The sequence below is a fragment of the Nilaparvata lugens genome, chromosome 3, assembly GCF_014356525.2.
Source record: "Nilaparvata lugens isolate BPH chromosome 3, ASM1435652v1, whole genome shotgun sequence".
In the NCBI taxonomy this organism is placed as follows: Eukaryota; Metazoa; Arthropoda; class Insecta; order Hemiptera; family Delphacidae; genus Nilaparvata; species Nilaparvata lugens.
In genome coordinates this window covers 73,444,953-73,469,932 of record NC_052506.1, presented here as the reverse complement: position 1 = coordinate 73,469,932, position 24,980 = coordinate 73,444,953, and the positions used below count along the sequence as shown (strand labels likewise).

Here is a 24,980-nt window from a genome sequence, read left to right as displayed (position 1 = left end):
TAAGTTATTCAAAATACCTTTACACTCAAATGTTTTAAATACGTCTCGTGGGCTTCCACATTCACCAATCATCATCATTTGTAAAACATTGTTTCAATACAATGAACTTCCACCAATAGATATATAATAAAGGAAATAATTGGGTTATACAAGTACAAGTACGGGATAGGAAATTCACGAATGACGCATCGTCACGTCTGAACTATTGGACTGATTCACTTGAAATTTTGCATATAGATTCTTAATTTGCCGATGATGGGTATAGGCCTATTTTAAATTCTTCAAGATTTCAGTAGGTGAAGTTTTCAGTTTGTCAAGTTCCAATTAGACCCTTGCGGAGCACGGGTTACCTGCTAGTCTGCAATAAATATAGTTTTTTTAATATCAAAGTAGACTTCAAGTAACGTATCTACGGAGAAATATTAATGTAATAATGAGAGTTGTTGAACAGTTGGTTTTCTGTCATAATTATTGATAGAATGAAAAAAAATTGTGTTCAGAGAGCCGACATCTGGCTCGTTTGTGAGAGAAGAAAAGGTGAGCTGTGGTGTGGATGTGGCCAGCGCCATTGCACTGCGGTATGGCACCAACGAACAGGACAGCGAGAAAGTCGATGAACGCCTCCGTCAAGTCAAGAAAGCACTCAATGCGCCTTTCATCATGATGGTCGGATTCGAGCAAGTCAATAAGAAAATGAGGTATCCATTTCCATTCATTCCTATCACTGATATCTTATTTTATTCATGATCTTATGCATCTGCTTGCGTAATTCAGCATTCATTCATTTTGCTTCTTTCTGGAAACGTTCTGCATGTCAAAGAGAGGGACAGTTTTGGGCTCAGCTGTTGTCCTAAGAATCATTGTATATGATTTGTATTTGTATTTCAATTGAATAAATAATGATAATGTCGTGTGACCTGGCTGGCTCAGGTCTGGTGTCAGAGTTTTCAGGTCGCAACTGATCACTCAAAATGAGATATGAAATGAATAGATGTCATCTTGGGCTTATAGCACCAAACTGCTGGTGAATTACTTAACTCATTGATTTTCTGTCCTACTCAATCTATATCTTCCTATTTTTTAAACCAACGAATCAAAATAATAATAATGATAACTCATTAAAAATATTTACGTGTCTGGTATCAACAGTATGCTGACTTCTTATCTTCTTCTAAATATCTGCTCTATTAATAAGCAACTAACTTCAATGAAAAGCATCCTTATTTTTGAGAATCGATTTTCTTCTCTATGAACTAATCAACTGAACTTAGAGTTTATTGGTTTAAAATACTTATCTTAGTTTATTGACATTAGATGTTTGAGTATCCAGTCTCTTGAACAAATATAGGAAAAATACTGAGAATCCATAGAACAGACATATTAACAGTACAGCTATCAAAAAGTTTATTACCGCATAAACTATTTGAATACTTTCAGTGATAAAATACAATTAATATGTGAGTTACCAATCAAGAATCATCTAAATTGATTACAAAATTAAACTTCTTTTTGTTGAGTGTTTGAGTAAAATTGTATGCGGTTCCTATTTTTGTTGAGTGTTTCAATAATTGTTTGCGGTTCCTATGTTTCAGTTCATTCACGTCGTTGGAGGTGGTTTCGCTGAAAAACTGCAATGTCAGCAGTGCTGGAGCGCCTCGCCAACTGGAGAGCATGTGTCCGAATATAAGAGAACTCGATTTGTCTTGCAATCTTTTATCCAAATGGCAGGATGTCACAGCCATCACTAGTCAATTTCATGGTCTTACCAGTTTGGATTTGAGGTACGCCATCGATTTCACTATATATTAGCCTACTATATTATGTGTGTACTTGAAAAATCACAGTTTGGAAAAAATTATGCCTAAAACAAAACAAATGCTAGCAATTTATCATTTTACAATGATTGTTAGGATAATTGAATTAGAAGTTTCATCAAAACATCTTCCCCAACAATATATTTTTTGCTATGCGACAATGCTGAAATTATATTATGGATATTGTATTGATATTATGACAGTGGAGAATAATATTATTTATTCATTCTACAAAGTGTATGGAGTTGTATTTATTGTCAAAAAACACTAAAAAATCTCTTACGTTTTAAATCTTTTTTGTAGATTCAAGGTGCCTGCTTATTCAATTCAAAGTAACTTTGCAAACGTTTACATTCATATTGAACTGAAAATAGGAGTCAATTACGGTACATGATAAAAGCATGGCTTATGTTAGAATTGAAAAGAGAATCTCTTACTTGGAGATTAAATCCTCAATTAAATCTCGGCAGTGAATCATTTAATCGTATCTTGTTGGGTTACTTGGCACGGATCCATATTGGATTCCGAATGCTGATGCTCAACTTAAGGCTAATTAGTGTTTGATAACCTTTGCTTTGTTTTCCGGTTTTATGCATCAACAGTGCCTGTTTTTACAGTTTTTGAACTTTCAGGATTGATAAAAAAGGGAATCGTTTGATTCAGTTAGACTATTTCTCAGTTTTTAGACATATTACTCATCATAATCCATACTTGTCTTATGATTTACGTGTAAATATTTTCCATAAAATAGGTGTATGCTTATAGCTTCAACTTTACTTATTACGCCTTAAATGAGAGCAGCTCATTATAATAACGGCTTATTTTGCATTTACTTGTTTTTGTATGTTATCCCTTTGGTTGAATTTGAATTATGGTATTGGAATATATTGTTGAAATATTTTGTTATCTGTCCCAACTCATACTTAGCATTTGTAACAGATTGTTAACAATTTTTTTTTCGATTTCTTCCGAAGTGCTTGGCTGTTTACTGGTGTAATTCAGGGTCTGGTATGTTTCAGAGTAAGCAAAAATGCTTGTTTCATCCAGACCATCTCTAGAATAGAAAGTTCAAGTGTTTGTTTTCTCCATAACAGCTTGATCCGGAAGAACTCCGTTTATAATGTAGGCACTGCTACTGCTTGGTCCAACTATTCAGCTCTCTTATAAACCTTGCCAACTTCAATAATCTGTAGAATACTCAGTTGTAGATGCTCTTCAGGCTCTATATTGAGGTCCACGTTCTAATGACAGTGTTTGATTAGCAATGGAATTGCATAACATCCAACAAAGCGGATAGCGCTATCTCTCTCTCGCTTTGCTCTGTTGCCAGATCATCTTTCAACAATGTAGAATTAATAATTAATTAACAAAATATTCCATATCAATTATGAAATTATTGAAAAATATAATTTCTTGCTTAATAAAATATAATCGATTATTTAAACAAGAGTGAACCGTTAATATCACTTCAATAAACCTGTATCAGCTACCGCCTAGCTTAAAGAAGGGATTGACAAGACAGAGGATCGGCAACGTCTTTCTCTCCTATCCTTCTCCACTGCCATTATAACGTGGACCTCACTATAGACTTGTTTTCTCCTGTGCCATGATTGATGTACATTTATTTCATTATTATTCATTTCAACAACTCAAAATTGGACAAAAATAGTGATAAACATAACATGTTTTTGAACGTTTTCTATCAAAATTTGGGAAATGAACAGTTTTGGGCTTTAAGCGTGTTGTTCCTTTTCCAATCATACATAACTATTTACGAATGATATTGTATCTATGAGTGTATAAATAAATAAACAAAGTATGAGTACTTATATTCGTGGATTCAGTGCAATACAATATTGTAGTCTTTTACAATTTTTCTGAAATTTTCTAGCGACAATCGATTAGCCTTACCTGATGAAGAAGTAACTCAGGACAAATCAAATATATCGCTGACTCTGGATGACATCAATCTGAATTCAACAAATCACTCCTGGGAAGATGTACTCTATTGTGCCCGGTTATGGCCAAATATTCAGAACCTCCAGGTGAATAAATATTGCGTTCGATAATACATTCCACCTAGTTCATTTCCTTTGCTTTATTAAAGCCGTGTATATAATTTATAGTGATTTTAGCTATTTCAGTATGCATTGGATGATTCCTCGAATGATAGATGTTGAAAATAGAATGATGAAAACTTATAGATATAGAAAATGTTTTGGAAAGATTATAAATTTAGCTTGAGTGGTTGTACAATATTCAGAAGTGAATGATTGTGATTTTAATACTGATCTGGATTTTGAAAATATCAAGCTATTATCTAGTCTAATAAAATAATTATCAATTACTGAATTTTTCTATAGTGAGATTCACTTTAAACTGTCAGCATTCTTTATAATTAACATCAAGGATGTCAATTTGAAATTAATCTCACTATAAAAAATTCAGTCTAAAATTTGTATACATCATAGTTATGGCTTATGGCGATGTTGAGTGTAGTCAATTTTTATTTAATAGGAAAAATCAATTGTGTTTGCTACAGCATAAACAGAGATCTATATCTACAATTTTACAGGGATCAATTATGTTTCCCGTTTTTTCTTATTGAATGCTGAAAATAATGATATCATGACAGGTATTAAAGGTCTGAAAATTTTCCGTCATTAGAACTAGACTGATCTATTTTTTTTAGGGATACTGGAACATTTTCCCTTTTTTTATAAAGGAAATGTATGTATTGTATCTCAACAAAAGACGGATTATAATCAATCTATCTAATTAAATATCATCCTATATTTCATAAATTATTTTTTATATATTTCAGGTGGCCCTCAATCGCATATCAACTTTGGATACTCCTCAATCGAATGTACTTCACAATTTGAGGTCATTGGATTTGACTGGCAACCATATTCAGTATTGGTCTGAAGTTAATAAACTAGGATCACTGCCATTGTAAGTCCAACTCTTTATTAATCCATTTCCATTACTGGAATAAACTAGATGATCATTTAGCCTGAATAGTTTGTTTCTAGAGTCACTTTTTCCATTGAAGGGGAAAATAATTTATTGAATCATTTTGTAGTATCTAGGTCTACTCCAAAACCTGTGTATGATCCCTACTGTTCAGCTGCTATAGTGAGGTCCACATTTTAATGGCAGTGTTTGATTAGCAATGGTATTGCTCTTTTGCCAGATCTTCTTTTAACAATGTAGAATTAATAATTAATTAATTAACAAAATATTTCATCTTAATTATGAAAATTCATTATGAAATTATTGAAAAATATAATTTCTTGATTAATAAGATATAATTGATTATTTTAAACTAGTCCAGGCAATGAATACTCAAAAAAGGGTATAGAGGGAAATGTTTGACAATTTTTGACCCCGCAGTTCTGTTAAGGGTAGTAAGGAGGTAAACATATCAAAAGTCCCCACTTCTACCCCCTGTGCTGAGGGGGTGGGGGTGCTTTAAAGGAACCATTTTTTGGTTCCTCGCATAACACTCAAAAACTATGTATCCTAAGGACTCGACTGTCATATAACAAATTATATCTTACATGCAGCAATGAAAATTTCACCCCCTACATTGAAGCTGCTATAACAATGAAACGAAAAAGATAATGCAACGGCGGATATGCTATCAAGGTTTCCTTTGGAAAATGTATTGAAGTCAAAAAACGAAAAGTTAGGGGAAAACAATAGAGCACATCTTTTCCACCTTCGATTTCAAGATATACCATTATCAACAAAGAGCTTACAAGAAACAACAAACATGAAACAACACTTGCAAAAGTTACAAACTATCTCCGAAGTGGTTGGACAACAGATGCAAATGTAAACAAAGAACTACTACCATATTACAATAAACGAGAAGAACTATCATTTGAAAATGGCATACTCCTCTGGTCGGGTCGTTTAGTCATACCCACAAGATTAAGAACAAAAGTACTACAAATTCTTCATGAAGGTCATCCAGGAATTGTAGCAATGAAAGGAAAACCACGATTCTAAGTATGGTGGCCTGGACTGGACAAAGATTTAGAGGAACATGTAAAACACTGCACCGCATGTCAAGAAAACAGAAACAGAAAATTAAACCTAATGCTTCTTTTTCAATCAAACTGTACCGTTTTTCAGCTTTGTCAAGTCGTCTTGATGCGAACAAAATTGGCCTTTCAGTACCATCAGTATATCTGTGAAAAAGAGCTGCACCTAATCCGACTTCACTTGCGTCTGTGGCAAGAATTAGAGGAAGTGATTCATCATAATGAGCTAAAGTATCTGATGTTGTTAATAAATGTCTCAATTTTGTAGCGATTTGTTCATGTTTTTTATCCCAGTGCCAATTTGCTCCTTTTTGAAGTAATTTGTGTAACGGAACGCACAGTGATTGTAAATGTGGAACAAATTTACTGTAGTAGTTGATTGATCCCAAGAAGGATCTTAGTTCTTTGACATTTTTCGGTGATGGCATATCTTCTACGGCTTTGATGTGTTCAGTTGTGGGGTGTATACCTGTTTGATCTATTCTGTGTCCCAAATAGTTTACTGATTCCTCAAACCATTTACATTTTGTGGTTTGTACTCGAAGTCCATTGTTTTCAAAACGTTTTAACACTTCCCTGACTCTGTTAATGTGTTCTTCTCTTGTGGGAGCTGTTATTATTACATCGTCTAAAAGACATGCAACGCCTTCCAAGCCAGCCAAGATTTGATCCATTTTACACTGAAAAGCTGCTGTTGCTATTTTTATCCCAAAAGGAAGGCGTGAATATCTGAAAAATCCTTTATGAGTAGAAATAGTGAGATACTTTTGTACAGAAGTATCAACTTCCATTTGTAGATATGCATCCTTCAAATCAATAATTGTGAATTCTTTCCCTCCTGTAAGTTTTGAAGTGATTTCTTCAAACCTAGGTAGGGGATAGTTGTCTGGACTTATAAACTTGTTTATGGTGGTTTTAAAATCAGCACATATCCGGACTGCTCCTGTAGGTTTCACCACAATAACTATTGGTGAGGACCATGTGATAGGTTCTTCACTTGTGTTTACAGGTGATAGTACATTACTGTCTACTAAACGTTGTAGTTCCATTTCTACTGCTTTTCTTAAGGAAAACGGAACTGGACGTGGTTTTGCAACTATTGGTATGGCATTTTTTGACATGTGGAAAAGTACCTTGCAGTTCTTTATTGTTCCCAGATTTGGATTGAAAACATCACAAAAATCTGTGATTATTTTATTTACCAAACTGAGTTCTTTTTTGTGGAGAGCTTATCGTTTTTTTACTGAGCATATTTCAGCACCGGGAGGTAAGGGTAGATTGAATTTGAGGACCCAATTAAGTCCAAACAAAGGTATGTCATCTTTCTTTATAACAATTACTGGTAATTTCCTGGAGTCACCAAAAGCATTGACATTTATATGTGTTTCTCCAAGTGTTTCAATGTCAATCCCTGTGTATGCCGTGAGGTTTCTTGTTGGTTTTAAAATAGGACTTCCAATTTTTTCCATAATTTCTCGTTAATAACGCTGTAAGCGGCACCTGGATCATACAGCATTTTCACTGTGTTGTTGTTGAGTTTAACGTTCACCATTACTTTACAGCCTTTTTCCAGAGTTCTTATATGTCATATGTCTTATATGTCAATATCGGAAAGTGACAGGTTGTCATCTTCTATTGATAAATTTTCGCGGACCTGATTTATCTGTTTGTTTTTTACAATTGTAGCGTTCCCTACTTTTAGACATGCTCTAGCAAAATGGTTCTTACCTCCGCAAGCTTTACAAAATTTGTTATCTGCAGTGCACATGACACCATCAGAATGTCGCCGGTTTCCACAACGGAGACAATGTGTATTTTTGTTCAATTTTAGAGTCGATTTCTTTTCATATTTTTCGTTGTACATTTGAGGGTTAGATTCCATTGCCTGATGTTTATCAGAAATTTTTACTCTATTCAAATTTGTAGAACTGTTTTTAATTTCTTGCTGTTGAAGGTTAACGGTTTCTAGCAATTTTGCTGATTCTACTATTTTTGTAAAAGTTGTTTGTGTTGATGCATGCATTCTCAATAACTCAAGTTGCCAACTATCGTTGTTGATGCCTAATATGAACTGATCTCTTAAACGTTCATCCAGGTTATCACCAAAATTACAATTTCCTGCGAGAAACCTTAAATCTAGTTCAAATTGAGTTATGGTCTCACCTTCATTCCGGAATCGTCGAGAAAAACAAACTCTCTGGGATAGAGGTGCTTGTGGTTTCGTGTAGTATTTGTTTAAGACTTCTATCGCATCATTAAATCCAATGTTGTTTATGGGGGTCGGATGCATAGAATCGAAAACTATCTTGAATGGTTGCGGTCCCAGATTCTCAAGTAGTAAGTCTCGTTTTTTTTCTTGTTTTTGATGTTTCCATTTCGTAGGAAAATCTTGAACCTTTCGTGCCAATATATCCAATCTTCGGTTGTTCCGTCGAATGGTTGACATTTGCTGTGATTTTTATTTACCGACTGCGCCATGTAGAATATTAGAAATAAATAAGTCTCAAAGATTAATACTCAACGTGTGTAATCTCTATTAAAACATGTAGGATAGAGTGAATTCCAATCAACAAACTATTAAATATTATAACTGATTATGTCATATAACAAATTATATCTTACATGCAGCAATGAAAATTTCACCCCCTACATTGAAGCTGCTATAACAATGAAACGAAAAATTGGAATAGTAAAATAATACATCATTTCAAAGAGAATTTAATGCTCCACAAACCTACGATGAGCATCAGTTTCTATGATGCATTGTTGGAGAGTTATAAGCCCTGAAAGAGCAAAACATTGGTTAAAAAACTATAATTTTAACAACTACACACCTTCAAGAGCGAATATCTCGGGAACTGTTGGGAATATCACATAATTCCACTGAACAAAAAGTTAGTTATGTCGGTTGAACGCATTGTTCTCAAGATATGAGCGTGGAAGCAAAACGCTGGAAAATGCAACATTTAAACCACCCTCATCTCCTTAGCACATGAGTTAGGATTGGGGACTTTTGATATGTTCTCCTCCTAACTAGTCACAACAAAGCTGCAAAGTCAAAAATGTTGTTTAAAACATTCCCTCCAAATGCCTTTGTCAATTGGTCTATTGCTGCAAAAATGGAGATTTCACACTCAACACTAAAGCTGCTGCAAAAGGTGTAGAGAAATTTGTAAATGTGTGAAATTATACATAAAATTGAAGAGAATTTGATGCTTTATAAGCTCATAATCAACATGGATTTTCCCAATCGATTTTTAAAAAGTTATAAGAGCAAAAATAGAAACTAATTGGTGGCAAACGTGTTTTTTTTCAAAATGTCACACCTTCAAGAGCGAGTATCTCGAAAACAAGAAGAGATATAAAAAAATCTTTTAGAATGAATATTGTAGGGAATTATGTAAGATTTAATTTGCTATATGACAGTCAAGTCCTTAGGATACATAGTTTTTGAGTTTTATGTGAGAAACAAAAAAATTCACCTTTAAACCACCCCCACCCCCTTAGCACAGGGGGTAGGGGTGGGTAATTTTGATATGTTTATCTCCTTACTACCCTTAACAGAACTGCGGGGTCGAAAATTGTCTTCCAAACTTTTCCCTCTATAACATTTCCTTGACTGGACTAAACGAGAATGAACAGTTAATATTACATCAAAAAACCTGTATCAGCTACCGTCTATAGAAGGCATTGACAGGACAGAGGATCGGCAACGTTTATCTCCAATGTTTCTCCACTGCCATTATAACGTGGACCTCACTATAGATTAAAATAGTTAAAAATTAATAATAGTTACTGTTGTTTCTAAAAAAACATCATTTGATATTTATTTATTTGTTTTGTCATTTTATAAATAATAATAACTATGTTTTGTTTCAGATTACAAACTTTAAACTTAAGCTCCAATAAGCTCTGTGACATAACGCTCCCTGAGAATAATGATTTATTTCACTCTTTGAAATACCTTTTGCTTACAAATAATCGTATAAATGAAGTAAGTATTTTTCTTATTATTATTATTTTTTTTTTTAAACAATAATAATTTCATTGATCATTGTGTTGATGACTCATCCCTATACTAGGATGAGTTTTGTTACTCAACTGAATTCAATATTTGTATGTAGAGAACTCTTTTATGTACTAGATGAATAGTTTATAAATCATACTCTGAAGTTTCATAATTCATTTTAGTACCTCAGTTGAAGCAATTTTTTACAATTGGAAAACAGCTTGAAACCTGTGATTGTGACATTTTTGATACTATTCTCCAGCCTTGGATAGCTCTTCACTTTGCTTTTCACAGTTTTATAATGTATTCATGTAGGCTACTTGGTGCTGATAAAATGTACCGATTGTTCCAGTGGTCCCATATAAATGAACTCGAAAAACTTAATTTGCATGAATTGAGGATAAAATCGAATCCTATAAATGAAAAAAATCCGGAACGTTGGTTTGAAATGATGGTAGCAAAGATTGGATCCATGAAGGTAATTATTTATTATATTAGTCACTTATTAATTCATCCAGCTATTATCTTATTTGAATCTTATTTTTTATTATTTCCAACTCAATTTTTCTTCATTATGAGGACAATGTGAATTTATGAGTTTTTAACAATTTAATCTACAACAGAATTATTTTTCTGAATTAAATTCTATGAATAACATAACTATTTTTTCTGAAGTCTTTTAAATCTCCACGCTATTTATCAAACTTCTATTTCTACTGTATCAATTTTTTATTTGTTTTTAATATTTTATTAATAACCTATATATTTTCCCTGAAGATCAATTCAATTTGCTACTAATTTCTTTTGAATTTGAATTGTTACGATGAGTGTTGGTTTTTAATTCAATGCATTGTCTATCCATCAGCGATTGAATGGAGAAGAGATTACAAGAGAAGAAAGACTTGGAGCCGAATATATTTACATCAGACTGTTTGGTCAAGAATGGCAAACTTCAAAACAAGACCCGGATTTAAAAGCTAAATTCCTGACTAGTCATCCTCGTTATCAGATATTGGTATCAAGTAGGTATATTTCAGTCATTTCAATTCTTAAATTCAGAAATTGAAGCTTAAGAAAATTACAAATAATGAGACTAGCACTCTGGTTCACCGAGTAGAACCCAGACTGCTTTTATAAAGGCCTTGGGACAGATTTTTTTGTAATTTTATCATAATCTGCATAGCATAATCATAATTATCCACCGTGATGCATAATCATCAAGAAATTAGGCGTAAAAATGTCTAAAAATAGTACCACAGTACGATTCTTGTGTTTATTTATTTCAGTTGCTGGAATTTATACGTTCAAAACCTTCAAATTGTTAGACGAATTTTCAGTGGTTTCAAAGTGAGGGAAAAATACTTGTGGCTTAATTAACTCAGCAAAAGTTGAAATTCTATAATAAAATTTGTTCTATTTTTAGAAATTGAAATTTTATTAATTTATCATACATTGTGAAATGAACGATATTTGAGTGAACTTATTCATACTTATTGTATGAATCAATAAAGAAATTGATAAATAGGAATGAATAAATCAATTCCTGCGTTCCACTTGAATGTTGAAAGATTTGATTGAGGTGTTATATACCTTTGAATGTTTGAAAATGAGCTTGAAATTCGAGAAAATGTGATTATTCAATTATTGCAAACTGTTAGTAACTGTTGATTTCATTAGATTATTCACTATGAAGAGATAGCAGACCTCGTGTCTCCAGCGTTATTGTCCTGTCACTAGCTGGCACAGATCTTTGAATAGTAGACTTGAAATGCGCGTGGTGGTGATCAATAGCTTCAATACTAGCTTCAGGTGATCAATTTTCATAACGGCAAGGAAAGTTGTGTGAGTGCACCACACCAGATTTTTATATATTATAAACCTACTATGCTCTGAATTTCGTGAAAATCGTTAGAGCAGTTTTCGAGATCCGGTGACATACAAGCATATAAACAGAAATTGCTTGTTTAATAGTATAGGATTAGACTCAGTAACGAAGGAATTAATAATACCTTAGATTTCTTTTATTTCAGAGCACGGAGAAGCTGAGATGAGTGAATACAAAAAGGCCAATTCTAAACTGGAATCTAAACTCGTCCTTTTAGAAATAAAATCGTCACACAATCCACAAGTTTTGAAAAAGAAGTTTCCTCTGACTATGAATGTTCAAAAAGTGTATAACTTTGCTAAAAGAGTATTCGAGTTTGAAACCCTCTATTTAGTACCAACTAAGGTAAGTTCAAAATTCTTTATATTACTATTATATTACTCATGTTGTCATTTACGATGATCCTGATCCTTTTTAAATCTTCGTATTGTGATCTTTTCAGAATGGAAATGCGAATTATCTGCGATACCTCAACAGCAGGTATTATGTTGAATGCATTCAATAGTGTTAATCAACCATCCCTATTATATGAATTATGAAAGTGGACTGGATTTGAAATTACAAAATACATCAATTTGGTAATTTCTGATTCAATCATTTCACAAGTAGTTTAAAATAGTTCATTTTTCCTATTCATAAGAATAGGATTTGTAAGCTTTCATTTATCGAATTATTTTCATGTTTTTTGCAGAATCGGGAACTGAAAATACCTCTTGATGAGCAATTGAGAAGTTTAGATTTTTATTCTTTGGAGGAAGGCGATGTAATAATTGCTGAATAATTCTGCCGTCCGGATAGCAAGAAACATTATAATGAGTCATTATTATTACAATGGAATCGATATAATTTATTTATAAATAATAATTAAACTTTGTCATCCAGAGTAATAATATTTGTATGGCATGTTTCGTGCTTGTGCCTTGATGATTCTTATGAGACTTTTATTGAGTGCAATCTCTAGATATCCTATTTTTTCTCTTAAACTATTGCAGTACGTTCTATAATGCTTGTGAAACGTTTTAATTTCTGGGTACCTAACATAATTCACTTGAATCGAAACCCACCTATTAAAACTAGAGCACATTAATCTCATATATTCTGGAGATTGTCTCATGGCTGTGATTTTTCTTCTTTCAAAACTAGTAAAAATAGTTTTTAAGTTTCAAAATATAATTTTTTATTAATTATGTTTGTTATAGCAAGAATTTTAATAGGAATTAACAATACTTTTTCATAAAACTGGCTACACATTTTTGTAGAAGTGAATTTTATAATAAAATAATATTATTTTACTGAATCATTATTTTCTACTTTCATCCAAGCACCATGGTTTTGCGCGAGTTGGTCAACAGCCCATTTTAATGCATTGTTGTATTATTGAAACATCATCGAATTTCACGTTAATTTTCTCTAATAAGCTAATCTGTTATATATTTTTTTAAATATTATGATTTGTTTAGAAGGAAAATGAATCTTACGACTAGTGAAAATACATTTTTTTTAATAAAATATTATATTACAAACACAACAAGCAATAATTTCACATAAATTAATCTTCGAAATAGTACAAGCTTACATTTAGAATCAAATTAAACACTAGGAAAGGCATTTCGGTTCAATTGAATTTAAATTCTGAGCCTATTGTTATTCTGATCAACAAACTAGTCAATATATATCTAATTGACAATGCATCTTGATTCCCCTATAATATTTTTACATTCAATCCGTATTTAGTATAGAATTTGCGAATAAATAGCGGCTCTGATATTATTAGGAGGGTTAATTAAATTTATCGAGAGTAAATGAAATATGAATTGAAATAATGGAGAACACATAAAGTATTGTTATCAATTCATTGGAATGTGAAAAACTACTCAATTATCACAGAAATAAAGATGATGTACCAGTACGGTACGGTAAATAATGAAGTACAATATTAATTAAAAAATATGTGTAAAATAAACTATTGAACAGGCTATCACTACTTGAAGATAAAGAGAGGAATAATAATATTTAATACAAATCAATTCATTTGATGACATCACAAGTGGTTGAGATAAAATTTTGTTCTTTAACAACGATGAAAGTTTGTTAATTAACAACTTGTGGACTATAATCCTTTACTATTACTGTTACTAATTTTTGGTTCAGAAAATTGAAAACTACTGATTGTTTATTCATAATATCCTAATTAGTCTTCAATATGAAAAAAAATATTATTCATGAATAGCTTTGTATCATCCTTGAAGTATTATTAGTAGATGTACCGTACCCAGTAACCAACAAATTAAATTAGATGACTTTTTTGCTTCGTGGTAAATAAAGGAAAATTCCTTGAAATATATACACCTACAAATGTTTTAGTAGATAAGGGGATATAATACGACATAAATGTCGAATCCAAAATGATCGTATGTTAGTTGTTAATGATGAACCGATTAACTAACATGAGGCATGACTAAACTCCATTCGTGAGAACATGAAATCTTTGCAGAAGATTTTTTGAATTCCAAAGAAAAAACTGAAATTTCAATGCGGTCTACGGTACTATTGAAACTGCGTTTAGAATATTATAGTATCTACCTCTGTCATCCTTTATTAATCTTTTGAAATACGATTGTCAAGTTTGACAATGCTTATAAACTAGCACCATGAAAGAATTTTACTTCCATTCATTTCAACAAAAAACTCCCAATTAGAAATTGGAGAGTCAACTGAATCTATAGATAAAAAGAAATGAAGCTACATTTGGGTACAAAATCATATAATTCGATGATACATTCTATTATTTTAAAACCGCACACCGCTTAGGCCCGCCGCAAAGTAGACGCACGCTAATCCACGAAAAGCAACTCTCGCCTTGGGATGTTTTGTAAACCATTGCTATAGAATTATTCATAATCAATCAGCTGACAATTGAATCATTGATTGCATGTATTCCACAGATATGTCTGGAAAAGCCTAGCAATGGTTTACAAAACATGCCACGGCGTAGGTTGCTCTTCGTGGATTAGCGTGGGTCTACTTTGCGGCGGGCCTTAGTATACCTCATGACGGTACAACAACAATTGAATTTAGAGTATTTATTGCACGCTATGAATTCTCGCTCAACATACATAGGCCTACACCCAGTAAAACAAAATTCTAACTTTTAATCCCGATTAAATGCCACGAGACCAATCAGAGAAACCTTATTCTTAGAAAAACCTTCTCTGGTTGGTTCTAGTGGAATTTAATCATGATTAAGATTTAACAGGCTTTTATGCAACCTGGCCGTAGTCATTCAAAATGGCTGAAGAATCCATTGTTTTGATGAAAATGACTAACATTCATGGTTGAATGATTCGAATGATTTCGCGTTAAAATTATTAACCATATGAAAGACAAAATGCATCGCGTTTTTCAGTAAGACATTCTAAGGCATAACAATTTGTACGCACAGAGTTGCAGCAGCAATAAAGACAGGTATGTACTATCTGATTGAATAGAATTGCAGCATGAAGTCGAGAGTTTCGGAGCGCAGGTAGGCGAACAAGCCGACGGCCAATGAGACGGTGAAGAGGAGAGTCTTGACGGGTTGCCTGGCCGCCATGCGCCTCACACCCATCAGCACGATCCACAGCGAAACCCTCCCTCTCCCTCCCACCCCTCCTCTAGCCGCTGCCCTTCGCTTCGACACTGGTCTACGCATCTCCAACCTAACAAATCACAACCCATCATCATCATTAACGATATTTTCGTCATAGTCATTCAATCTCACCTGTTCTCCATGCATGAAATCAAGCCGGTAAACAGCTGTTTGCAGAACAAATAAGCATATGATTCTCATTATAGCATACTCTACTGTAATGAAACCGTATGTTTTCTTTACAGTCGAGTATGTTTCCTAGTTCCAAAATAGGAACAGCAAAACTGCTACAAAAAACACCTTTAGCGCTCCAGGTGGAAGTTTTGTCAACTTCCACATAATTCCTGATTTGGAATTTGTGAACTAGGTTATGTTTATAGAATGCATGTAGTAACTTCAGCACAAGCAAGTAATGTTTTCTATTTCTCAATTATTCTTCTTTAGATTATTATGACAAAAATAGTGTACGTTACTTGGACGTGAATGTCTTTTGCAGTGTTCGAATGAAATTCTAGTCTCGGCTAACGCCTCCACTAGAAACATCATTCTCGCCTGCAAAAGGCCCCTTCCCGTCCATGTGACGTAAGATACTGTTTCCTCACCACAGCAAATAGTACCATTTTAATTGACATTTTCCTAACCAGAGCAGATAGAACCATTATAATTAGCATTATTATTGATATTTTCCTAACCCGAGCAAATAGTATTACTACAATTGGCATTATTATTATTATTGATATTTTCTGAACCAGAGCAAATAGTAATACTGTATTACTACAATATTATTACAATAAGCATCATTACTGATATTTTCTTAACCAGAGTAAATAGTACCATTATAATTAGCATTATTATTGATGTTTTCCTCAACAGAGCTAATAGTACCATTGTAATTGGCATGATTATTATTGGCATTTTCCTAAACTCAACAAATAGTGTCATAATTGGCATTATTATTGATAATTTCCATTAAGAATATTTTTTCGGGATGATGATGTCCATGAGAGCTCTATGCTTGAGCTTGGTTAATGTGATGATAGAAGAAAGTCTATTTAGAGTCTAATGTAGTTTGAGGTTGTTACCGAACCAAATGATTACAGAACGTTCATAAACGTACCGTACCACTTGAGTTTGAGTCTGGTATTTTTCAGAAAGTTGTGTAATTCTGAATGATTCAATAAATAAACCATCAAATACGATCTACTAAACGCTTTATTTTACTAAATTAAAATTATCTGTTCAGTTGACACTTCAAAAATATTTATGAAGACTGTCATCATTTGGAAAACCCGATTATTGCTGGTTATTTTACTTTTAAACAGATCGTAGGCTATTATGTCAATTTACAAGATGAAATATATATATTATACGACGTTTATCTTCTAAAATTGGATGATTATTATCGACCTTCCCACTTTTCATCTCTTGAATATTGAGGTGGTTTACATTTAAATGTTCAAGAATGTTCATAATACTAGATACGAAAGTGTATGAAAAAACGATCAACTAAAAAATCATTCTAGCATGAAATTTCCTTTTGAAAGGCTCCTTATGAAAAAAGTTTAGGCTATCAAGTTAAGAGATTTTTGAGAAGAATATTGTCAAGCCGCATTTTTGACTCTTCATTGAGTAGAAACGGATTGGGCGAGTTTCTACCACATTCAAGTTCCACTTTCAGCAGTTTTACTATACAAAATTTTTCTTGACATTAAACTTGGCATGGTTTATTGTCAATTCCATATTTTTTCTTTTATTTCCCTCGACCAGCCAAGGACCACTTCTAAAGCTTCTGCGGACCATCTGTTAGGAACTACTGATTGGATCATTAATATAAAAATGATCCAATGATCTTTAAGGAACATACTTTAATCTCTAAGTTTAATTCTTCAATAGTTTTGTATAAACAAATATTGCAGTAATAGTACGAAATAGTTCAACTTATACTTACTCTAATTGAAATCGTTCTTCCACTTCTTTTTCTAAACTCTTTGGAGGATACTCGGAATATAATTTCGATGCTTCCGACAGCAACTTATCGAACGGCATTTCATCAGGAAGCTATGAAATTATAAAACAATTATTTGACATTGCAATCAGAAACATGTAACATTAAACTCATTAATTCTCAGAAAGTTGATCATTGGCTAGAGGAGCAAGATTACAAGTTCATTAAATCACCATTATTAATCAGAGAAACAATTGGCTAGGGATTCATTCTTCCTCCTCTACTATTACAGATATCATTTGTTTGGTTTCAAGACAATTGATTTCTGGGTAAGAATCTTTCTTCTCTGGGTTTGTAGACTGCATATGAACTCAGCCAAGATAAGGTGGTCTAAGAAACTCAGCCAATAATGGTTGAGTAAGAACTAGACACAAAACTCACTATCAAATAAATCTAAAAATAATTGGCCAGTTTAGATGGTTAAACATCGTCAGAAGAAATAATCTAAAATTATTGAGGAAAAACAGATAAATTGCATCAATAATTGGCAAAAAATTAATAGTCTACTAGTTTTGATCAATTCAAAAAGTACAATTATAAAATAAACCACTGTGAAACTTTTTGATTATTTAAATAGGAATTATTAAATAGATTATATAATCTTTATCCTAAAGGTTATAACAGGAAACATAAATTATGTTACCTGAGCAAGCGAGGAAAAACATAATATAATTGTTTGGAATAGAAAACATATAAAACAAACAATAGAAAGCAGATTGATTTCTACAATGATGCTTAGGGAGATCGGACTCCCCGATAATAGCATCAATAATAATTAACGAAAAATAAAACGTTTTTCTAATATTGATCGATTAAAAAAGTAAATTTCTTAGATAACCCACTATGAAACTTGAGTAAATACGGTAGTGTAAATACTAGAGTTTGTGATAGGTAAGATAGAAGTAATGTTACCTGAGCAAGCAAGGAGTGTATAGCAGCCATATCACATTCAACTGAGAGGATGTCTTGCTGCCTGTAGAGCACAATGGCGGCAGCCAGGTACAATGACATGAGTGGCGGGGAGGCGAGGAAGAAGTCGTAGAGGCGCACAACATCTCGGTAGTGCTTCAAGTCGTGGCCGTACCACGTCAGGAACCAAGGCAGGCAGAACATCGTTCCTAATTCGGCCCTAACACCAATGCCAGTTGTAACAAACTTGAAATAAAACGTTCCAAAACGCTTCATACAAACATGTGCACCAAGGTGTACAAAGTATCTCATAAAAGTGATAAATGATGATAGATAGATAGATAGATAAATGCCTATTTATTTACAATAAAATAGTGTATTTTATTTACACTTTACAATATAAGAAGTGATGTGGGCGAAATTGAGGCAATAAGAGCCCCCCCTTCCACTTAACCCCCGATGGAGAGTGGTCTTCAAGATAACCTGTTCACTTATATTAATTAACAAAAATCTTGTATTTTTCCAAAACAAATATACAATGAAATAGGGTAAATAAGAAAAATTATTAGGTATATTATTTCCCAAAATAGATGGAAAAGCCAACCGACTTTCTGATTCAGACTCAATTTTCAACAAAATTAGATCAATAGGTTACAACTAGGTATTAACAATTAATATTTTAGGATAAGAAATAAGAGAACAAAATTAATGGTTAGTCCTAGTGACTAGTTTTAATGGAAGTAATAATAATAATAATAATAATAAATGTTTACAACTGAGATTGTGAAGGCTAAACACTTGAAAGATTTTCGATGATATGCAGTCTATGTAAAAATTGTATTTGCTTATTTATTGGATAGAACAACAATACAATAGTAATAAAGTAAAAACAGGCTATTGCCCAAATCTTCTATTAAAAGTTTGCTAATATTGATCAATTCAAAAAGTAAAATTCTTAAATAACCCACTATGAAACTTTAGTAAATAAAAACTATGAAACTGTATTTTAAAACTTCTTGTATGATGTCATTACTATTGGTATTTCAAAAGCTGATGAAATAACAAAAAATATTTATGTAAACAAATATGTGATTAATATATGATTGATAAATAGTTATTTATTACTCGATGTTAGTTGGAAGAGCTGTTCTGAATAGTGAGTTGTGTTTTTTCTGGCTCTAAATTTTGTCAAATTACACAAAAATGTTCCAATTAATGGTGATTTGAGTGTGATATTTTTTGTTTTTTTTTATTCTGTTTTTAACCATCAAAATTTAAAATTCTTAGTTTTCGTTGTTTTTTCAGTGAATATGGATTATATTTTAGAAAAGATAGGGTTATGGTCCCTATCTCGAACTTTTAAAATTTTATCTAAATTTGGGAGAGAAATAGTACAAGGAGTATCCTTAGTTTTTCTCTCCCAATCAGTGCTACTTTGTAAAAATTATAAATAAATAAAATAAAAAAAGTATATATGTACAGAAAATAAACGATGTGAATAAATATTCAAATTTTCAATTGAAATTTACCCCAAAGACAAGCCAACCAAAGTTGAAACGTCCAAGTTGAATATTTCTACTTTGAGATAATCAAATCATTACCTAATTAAGGATACCAACCATGCAAAGTATGTCTATTATTGATGGTAAAATGCAGAAAATTACTGCTCATTCTGTCCTTCTCTCCTTCTGCACGACTGCCTAGCCATTAATATATGCTTTACATTTCAGAATATCAAGCTACAGGCTGAAAATTCTATCAATGAATGAATCAAAATTTCTTACTTTTCAAGAAACTCGTAGAGCTTGGGACTGCGTCTCTTGATAAGGGGATAGATGTGATTGAGCAGGTATTGTGTCTTCTCCATGGTTCGCTCCATGAAGTCTTTGAGATGGTTTGTGGAGAGCACCTTCATGATCTGGAAGGCCGCATCCTCGCCAACCACCAGCAGTATTGTCACAGCCACATCATGGTAGCCCTGGTGCAACATTCAATTGTCAAATCATCACAATAACTAACAAGAAACTTGAAAAAATACCACTTCAAAAACTTCTTTTCTCTATGATTTTCATAGCGGCAAACGAAAGTATGTGTCTGTATAAATACTTTGCTAATGCAACGACAATGCTTTCAGGGTTATTTTGTTCAATTCTCTTATAACATAACTAATGAAATTTTGTCTAAAGCTATAGTTGACTAGTTATTTTTCCTCTTTCATTCTCTTTATTTGCGAACTCACTTCGCCCTCCTACGATTTAAATAAAGGCAGCTATTCAATTCAATTCATTTTCTTCACCACACCATGAAGCATGTTGTTTTTGTATAGTATGTCATTATGCAATTGCTTATTGTATTGTTTTGTAATTTTGTTTTTTATGGTGTTTGAATGAAATTAATTGAATTTAAACTGAATTGATTTTTTTTGTATTTCAATGATAATTTGCCCAATAAACCAAGACAATGTGAATTGTATACACACCTGGTAATACCTGAGATGAGGATATTCGATGATTACTCGCATAATCAGCTGTGTGAGCTGATCTTGCAGGGCAAGTCTTTCCTCATAGGGAATGGAGGGTGGGAACCGTTTGAGCGAGCGCTTGACGTCCAAGACAACTTGCTCGTACTCCGCGTGCTCGACCAGTGACGAGTGGTCGCGGAAGGGCTCTATCTTCGACGTATCCACGCCCAGCAATTTCGGCCAAACCTTTTTACGAACCGAATCTGAAATCAATAGATAATGACCATACCAAATAAATGAAGGCATTAGTAGTAGAAAACTGGTGAGTAGAATCAATCAAGTAGGTAACTATACAAAAAATCAATAAATATGACGATAAAACTGAAGTGAGACGTTACTGATCAAATCTCAAGGGACCGTGGGGAAAGTTAAATCCACCAGCGTAGCATAGCTTTTAATTTTGTAAGATAGGACGGCTACGTGTTACGAAAACGAATTTCAGCGTAGCGTAGTTTGAAGAGAATTTAATGGGATTAATCCCACTCATCCCCGCCAATCGAGTATAAATAGTTCCATTAGAAATCAGTAAAATAATATTTTCACTGTGCCAAACAGTTCACTGATACTGATATGATATGTAGGAATCCAGCTTCGTACGAACACCAGAAATCTGTATACTCTATGCTTCCAGAGTGGGATGCTTCACCTATACATGATTCACCCTTGAAAACTACGTAAAACAAAACTTATGTACGTAGTTACATTGAAAAGCCAATATAAATTTTTGTGACTCATACAATGTATTCTATCAATTTGAAAAAAAGTTATAATCCCGCACCTGTACATAGATTTTAAGAAAGACATGAATTACTCAGAATAAAAGAAATAAATGGAGAAATGTTTCGAAATTTTTGAATTATAATGGTTTCACAGGATTAGTAGTATAAATTACTTTTCATGTTTTTGTCTTCCTTTTACATCAGGAATGCGCAATGTCATCATTTTATTTGGTCAGCATAGAATTATAAGAAAAAAATACATTATATAAAAAGGAAGAAAAATTAAAGATAGTTTATTATAAACAGTTGAATATCCTGCATATAACTATTTCATAGACAATACTTATAATATGTTACCAAATTTTGGTAACATGAAATTTGACGCTAGGCTACGTGTAAAATTAGGAGGTCAAATATAATTCGACATAATGCAAGCGATGTACTCGATGATCTTGACCGCCTTCATGAGGATAAAATTCAATTAATCCACTGATTTAAAACATAAGTTTTTTGAACTGAAATTCAACCTTTGGGAAAGTCAATTCATCAATGTGATCTATCTCACTTCTTTCGTTTAATAACAATTAAAATTCAAATCCATTCACTGTGCCTAGTTGTCGATGATTTCCCAAATTAGGCCAATGCATTGAATGGAAAATATCTCTATCGCGATGTATGAAAAATTATACCAATTTTTAATATTGCGTTCACTCTCAACAGCCAGTTATTTGCCGTTACCCGAAATCATTTGAAAAAACTCGAAAACCATATTCTACATTTTTTTCATCTTTTTCAACATTCGGACTGTATTGATGGTATACAACTCAACTAACTGGAGGAGAAGTACTTTTAATAACCTGAGAATGTACTTACCCTTAACAAGTCCTCCATCTGTTTTAGCAAAGTTTGTCAATGCATCAAATTTTTCCTCATCGCTTATTGAGCTATCCAAGACTTTCTCAATATTTGTAACCTTCTCGAGTAAATCATCGGTCAATATTTCTGAAAAGATACCTTGGATTAGAAACATTTTCATAAGGTCGTCTGGTCGAAGTGTGCAAGTCATCAAAATCTTGCCTATAAAAAGGTGTGACGCTGGTATGAGTTAGATATAACTCATGATAAATAAAATCAACTTTAGATGAAAAAATGAACTGATCATCGCCTTTCAGATTAGCTTAAGAGTAAGATAATATTGGAAAATAAAATAACGTCGTCGAGCTGATAAGATCAGATAAATTGAGATTCCAGAGCGTGCTGCTCCCGTTGAAAGGATAACTAAGAGCTGACTAGGTACTCTAAATAGTATAGAATATGAAAAATAAAAAAACAAATATAATTAAATATAAAAACAATTCCTGGTGGTTCGTAACCCACCCAAAGCTCATTACCCAAGCACAAGCCTGGAGTTCATTTCAGCATCACCCTCGGCAAAAAATAAAAACTTACTATGAAGTTGAGATTTAAAAATGTAATAATAGCAATAGCATGGAGTTATGAAAGTACATAAATGATGTAATTGGTGAAAAATACAATTTACCATTATTGTGGAAATCAGAATATTGAACTATAAATAATATTCACGTTATGAAGTCAGTGAAATGATAGGACGACATAGTTGCTATAGTGAGAACTACGTTATAATGGCAGTATTTGGTTAATATTGGTGTAGCCATCCTTGTCTATCACTGGACAAAGCAGATAGCGCTATTCTTTTCTAGCTCTGCCAAACCTTTTTTAACAATGTATAAATAAAATTAATTAACAAAATATCTAATTTCAATGATGAAAATTTATTATTTAATAATTTAAAAACATAATTTCTTGACGAATAAAATATTATTGACTACCGGTATTTTAAACAAGAATGAACAGTTAATATTACATGAGATATAGGCCTACCGGTATCAGCTATCCTCTATAGGAGTCAGTGGCAAGACAGAGAATCGCTGTTCTCCTTTCTTTTACTGCAATTACAACGTGCACGTCACTATAGTTTATTTTCGATTGCCTTTCAAGTTATAGTAGATAGCTGTTATTATATATATTATTATATTATAGCTGTGATTCAAGTCATCCTGGTATATCTGATGTAATATTAATTATTGATTTTAGTTAATGTCAATTATATCTCAAACATATCACATTCACAAAGAAAATATAATCTTTTCATGATTGAGATTAAATAGTCTGGTAGGTAGTTCATTACATTTCTTCATAGCCTGCAAACAATATGGCAAGCTAGGAAAGCGGTTCTCAGCTAGAAATGAATAAATCTATCTGTTTTGTCAATATGTCAAACGTCAGACAAGGATATCATCAAACAATGTCACAGAATATTAACCAATGTTAATAGGATGGTGACGTTAAAACGTAAGTATCACTATAGTTGATCATAAACTTGATAAATATTTTACGATTGTTGGTAAGCTTAAAGCATAAAAACTCAGGAAATGTACATAAGCCGTTCAACCCATACTAAGGATTTAATTTGGTTGATTTCACATTAATTTAATTTCATGCATAGCCCACACGTAGGCCCAGTTACTGGCACAGCTGATAAACTTGGCTCCTAACACTTTCAAAATTGAAACAGTTACTTAACACATTTAAAGTTTCAAAAATGATTACAGCAATGGAAATTATAATTTGAGCATAATAACCTTGGAGAAAATAACCCATATTTCCATATAACGGTATTGCGGTAGGCTATATGAAAAACAATAAGCAGTCACCCCTAGACTGCACTTTGGCCCATTAGACTCATCAGAAATCTATCAAAGATAATAAAACTGATAATTGTGTTATTATTGGACAAACAAAAATAGTACTCTAAAATTGCATCCAAAGCTCCAAGTATTTTTACAAAACTTATCCTATCTGATAAAATAAACATAATATTTTTGTTATCTTGATTCAATGTTGTGACTCACCATCAATAAAAAGTAATTCATTCTCCTCTTCATTAGCTATATCGTCCAATCCAGGCATGATGAACTATGAATGTTTTATATAACTAGGTTTGTTTGATTATGATAATGATAGTCTATTTTCAAGCAACCTAACCTAAATGACAGAATACTATGAACTGAATTTACAAAAGATCACATTTTCTTCAACTTCAAGAATTAATTGATAGAGAAGAATGAATGAACTTTAATTAAAATTGAGTAGATTTATATTAATGATTAATTTGTAGAATTAATACTTTAAAAAGCATTATTTACGCAAGGCAATGCAATTTTCGTTACATTTACTAGCACTATTAATTGTATAAACCCTGAACACACATTATTCAATTCAAGATCACGAAACTATTTACATCAACTGACATTTTACTACTATCAACACTTGAAATAATGAAATTTACTGAAATTTATCAAAGCATTACAGCAAACAGTTCTCGTTTGAGGTGCGAGTTTGTGGATGACAGACGAC

General features: G+C 32.6%; 2 protein-coding genes across 3 annotated transcripts in view; one reads left to right on the top strand and one right to left on the bottom strand.

Annotated features, from left to right (window-relative positions):
• Positions 1-12,935, top strand: part of LOC111043608 (tubulin-specific chaperone E) — a 40,033-nt gene extending 27,098 nt beyond the window's left edge. For both annotated transcript variants that reach the window (XM_022328598.2, XM_022328599.2), the window contains exons 3-11: positions 501-698; positions 1,593-1,781; positions 3,706-3,859; positions 4,639-4,769; positions 9,746-9,860; positions 10,228-10,353; positions 10,741-10,897; positions 11,906-12,105; positions 12,452-12,935. In XM_022328598.2, the coding sequence (XP_022184290.2) occupies positions 501-698; positions 1,593-1,781; positions 3,706-3,859; positions 4,639-4,769; positions 9,746-9,860; positions 10,228-10,353; positions 10,741-10,897; positions 11,906-12,105; positions 12,452-12,541 (1,360 nt within the window). In that variant the 3' untranslated portion in view covers positions 12,542-12,935. The remainder of the gene's footprint in view (positions 1-500; positions 699-1,592; positions 1,782-3,705; positions 3,860-4,638; positions 4,770-9,745; positions 9,861-10,227; positions 10,354-10,740; positions 10,898-11,905; positions 12,106-12,451) is intronic.
• A 306-nt stretch (positions 12,936-13,241) lies between these two features.
• Positions 13,242-24,974, bottom strand: LOC111043611 (TBC1 domain family member 20). The gene is made up of 7 exons (XM_039424522.1): positions 24,476-24,974; positions 22,416-22,544; positions 20,782-21,026; positions 20,087-20,280; positions 18,306-18,522; positions 17,337-17,446; positions 13,242-15,458 (listed from the first exon to the last, which is right to left on the bottom strand). Exons 1-7 carry the CDS (start codon positions 24,531-24,533, stop codon positions 15,233-15,235), a joined length of 1,179 nt encoding a protein of 392 aa, XP_039280456.1. The 5' UTR covers positions 24,534-24,974; the 3' UTR covers positions 13,242-15,232.
• Between the last annotated feature and the right edge of the window lie 6 nt (positions 24,975-24,980).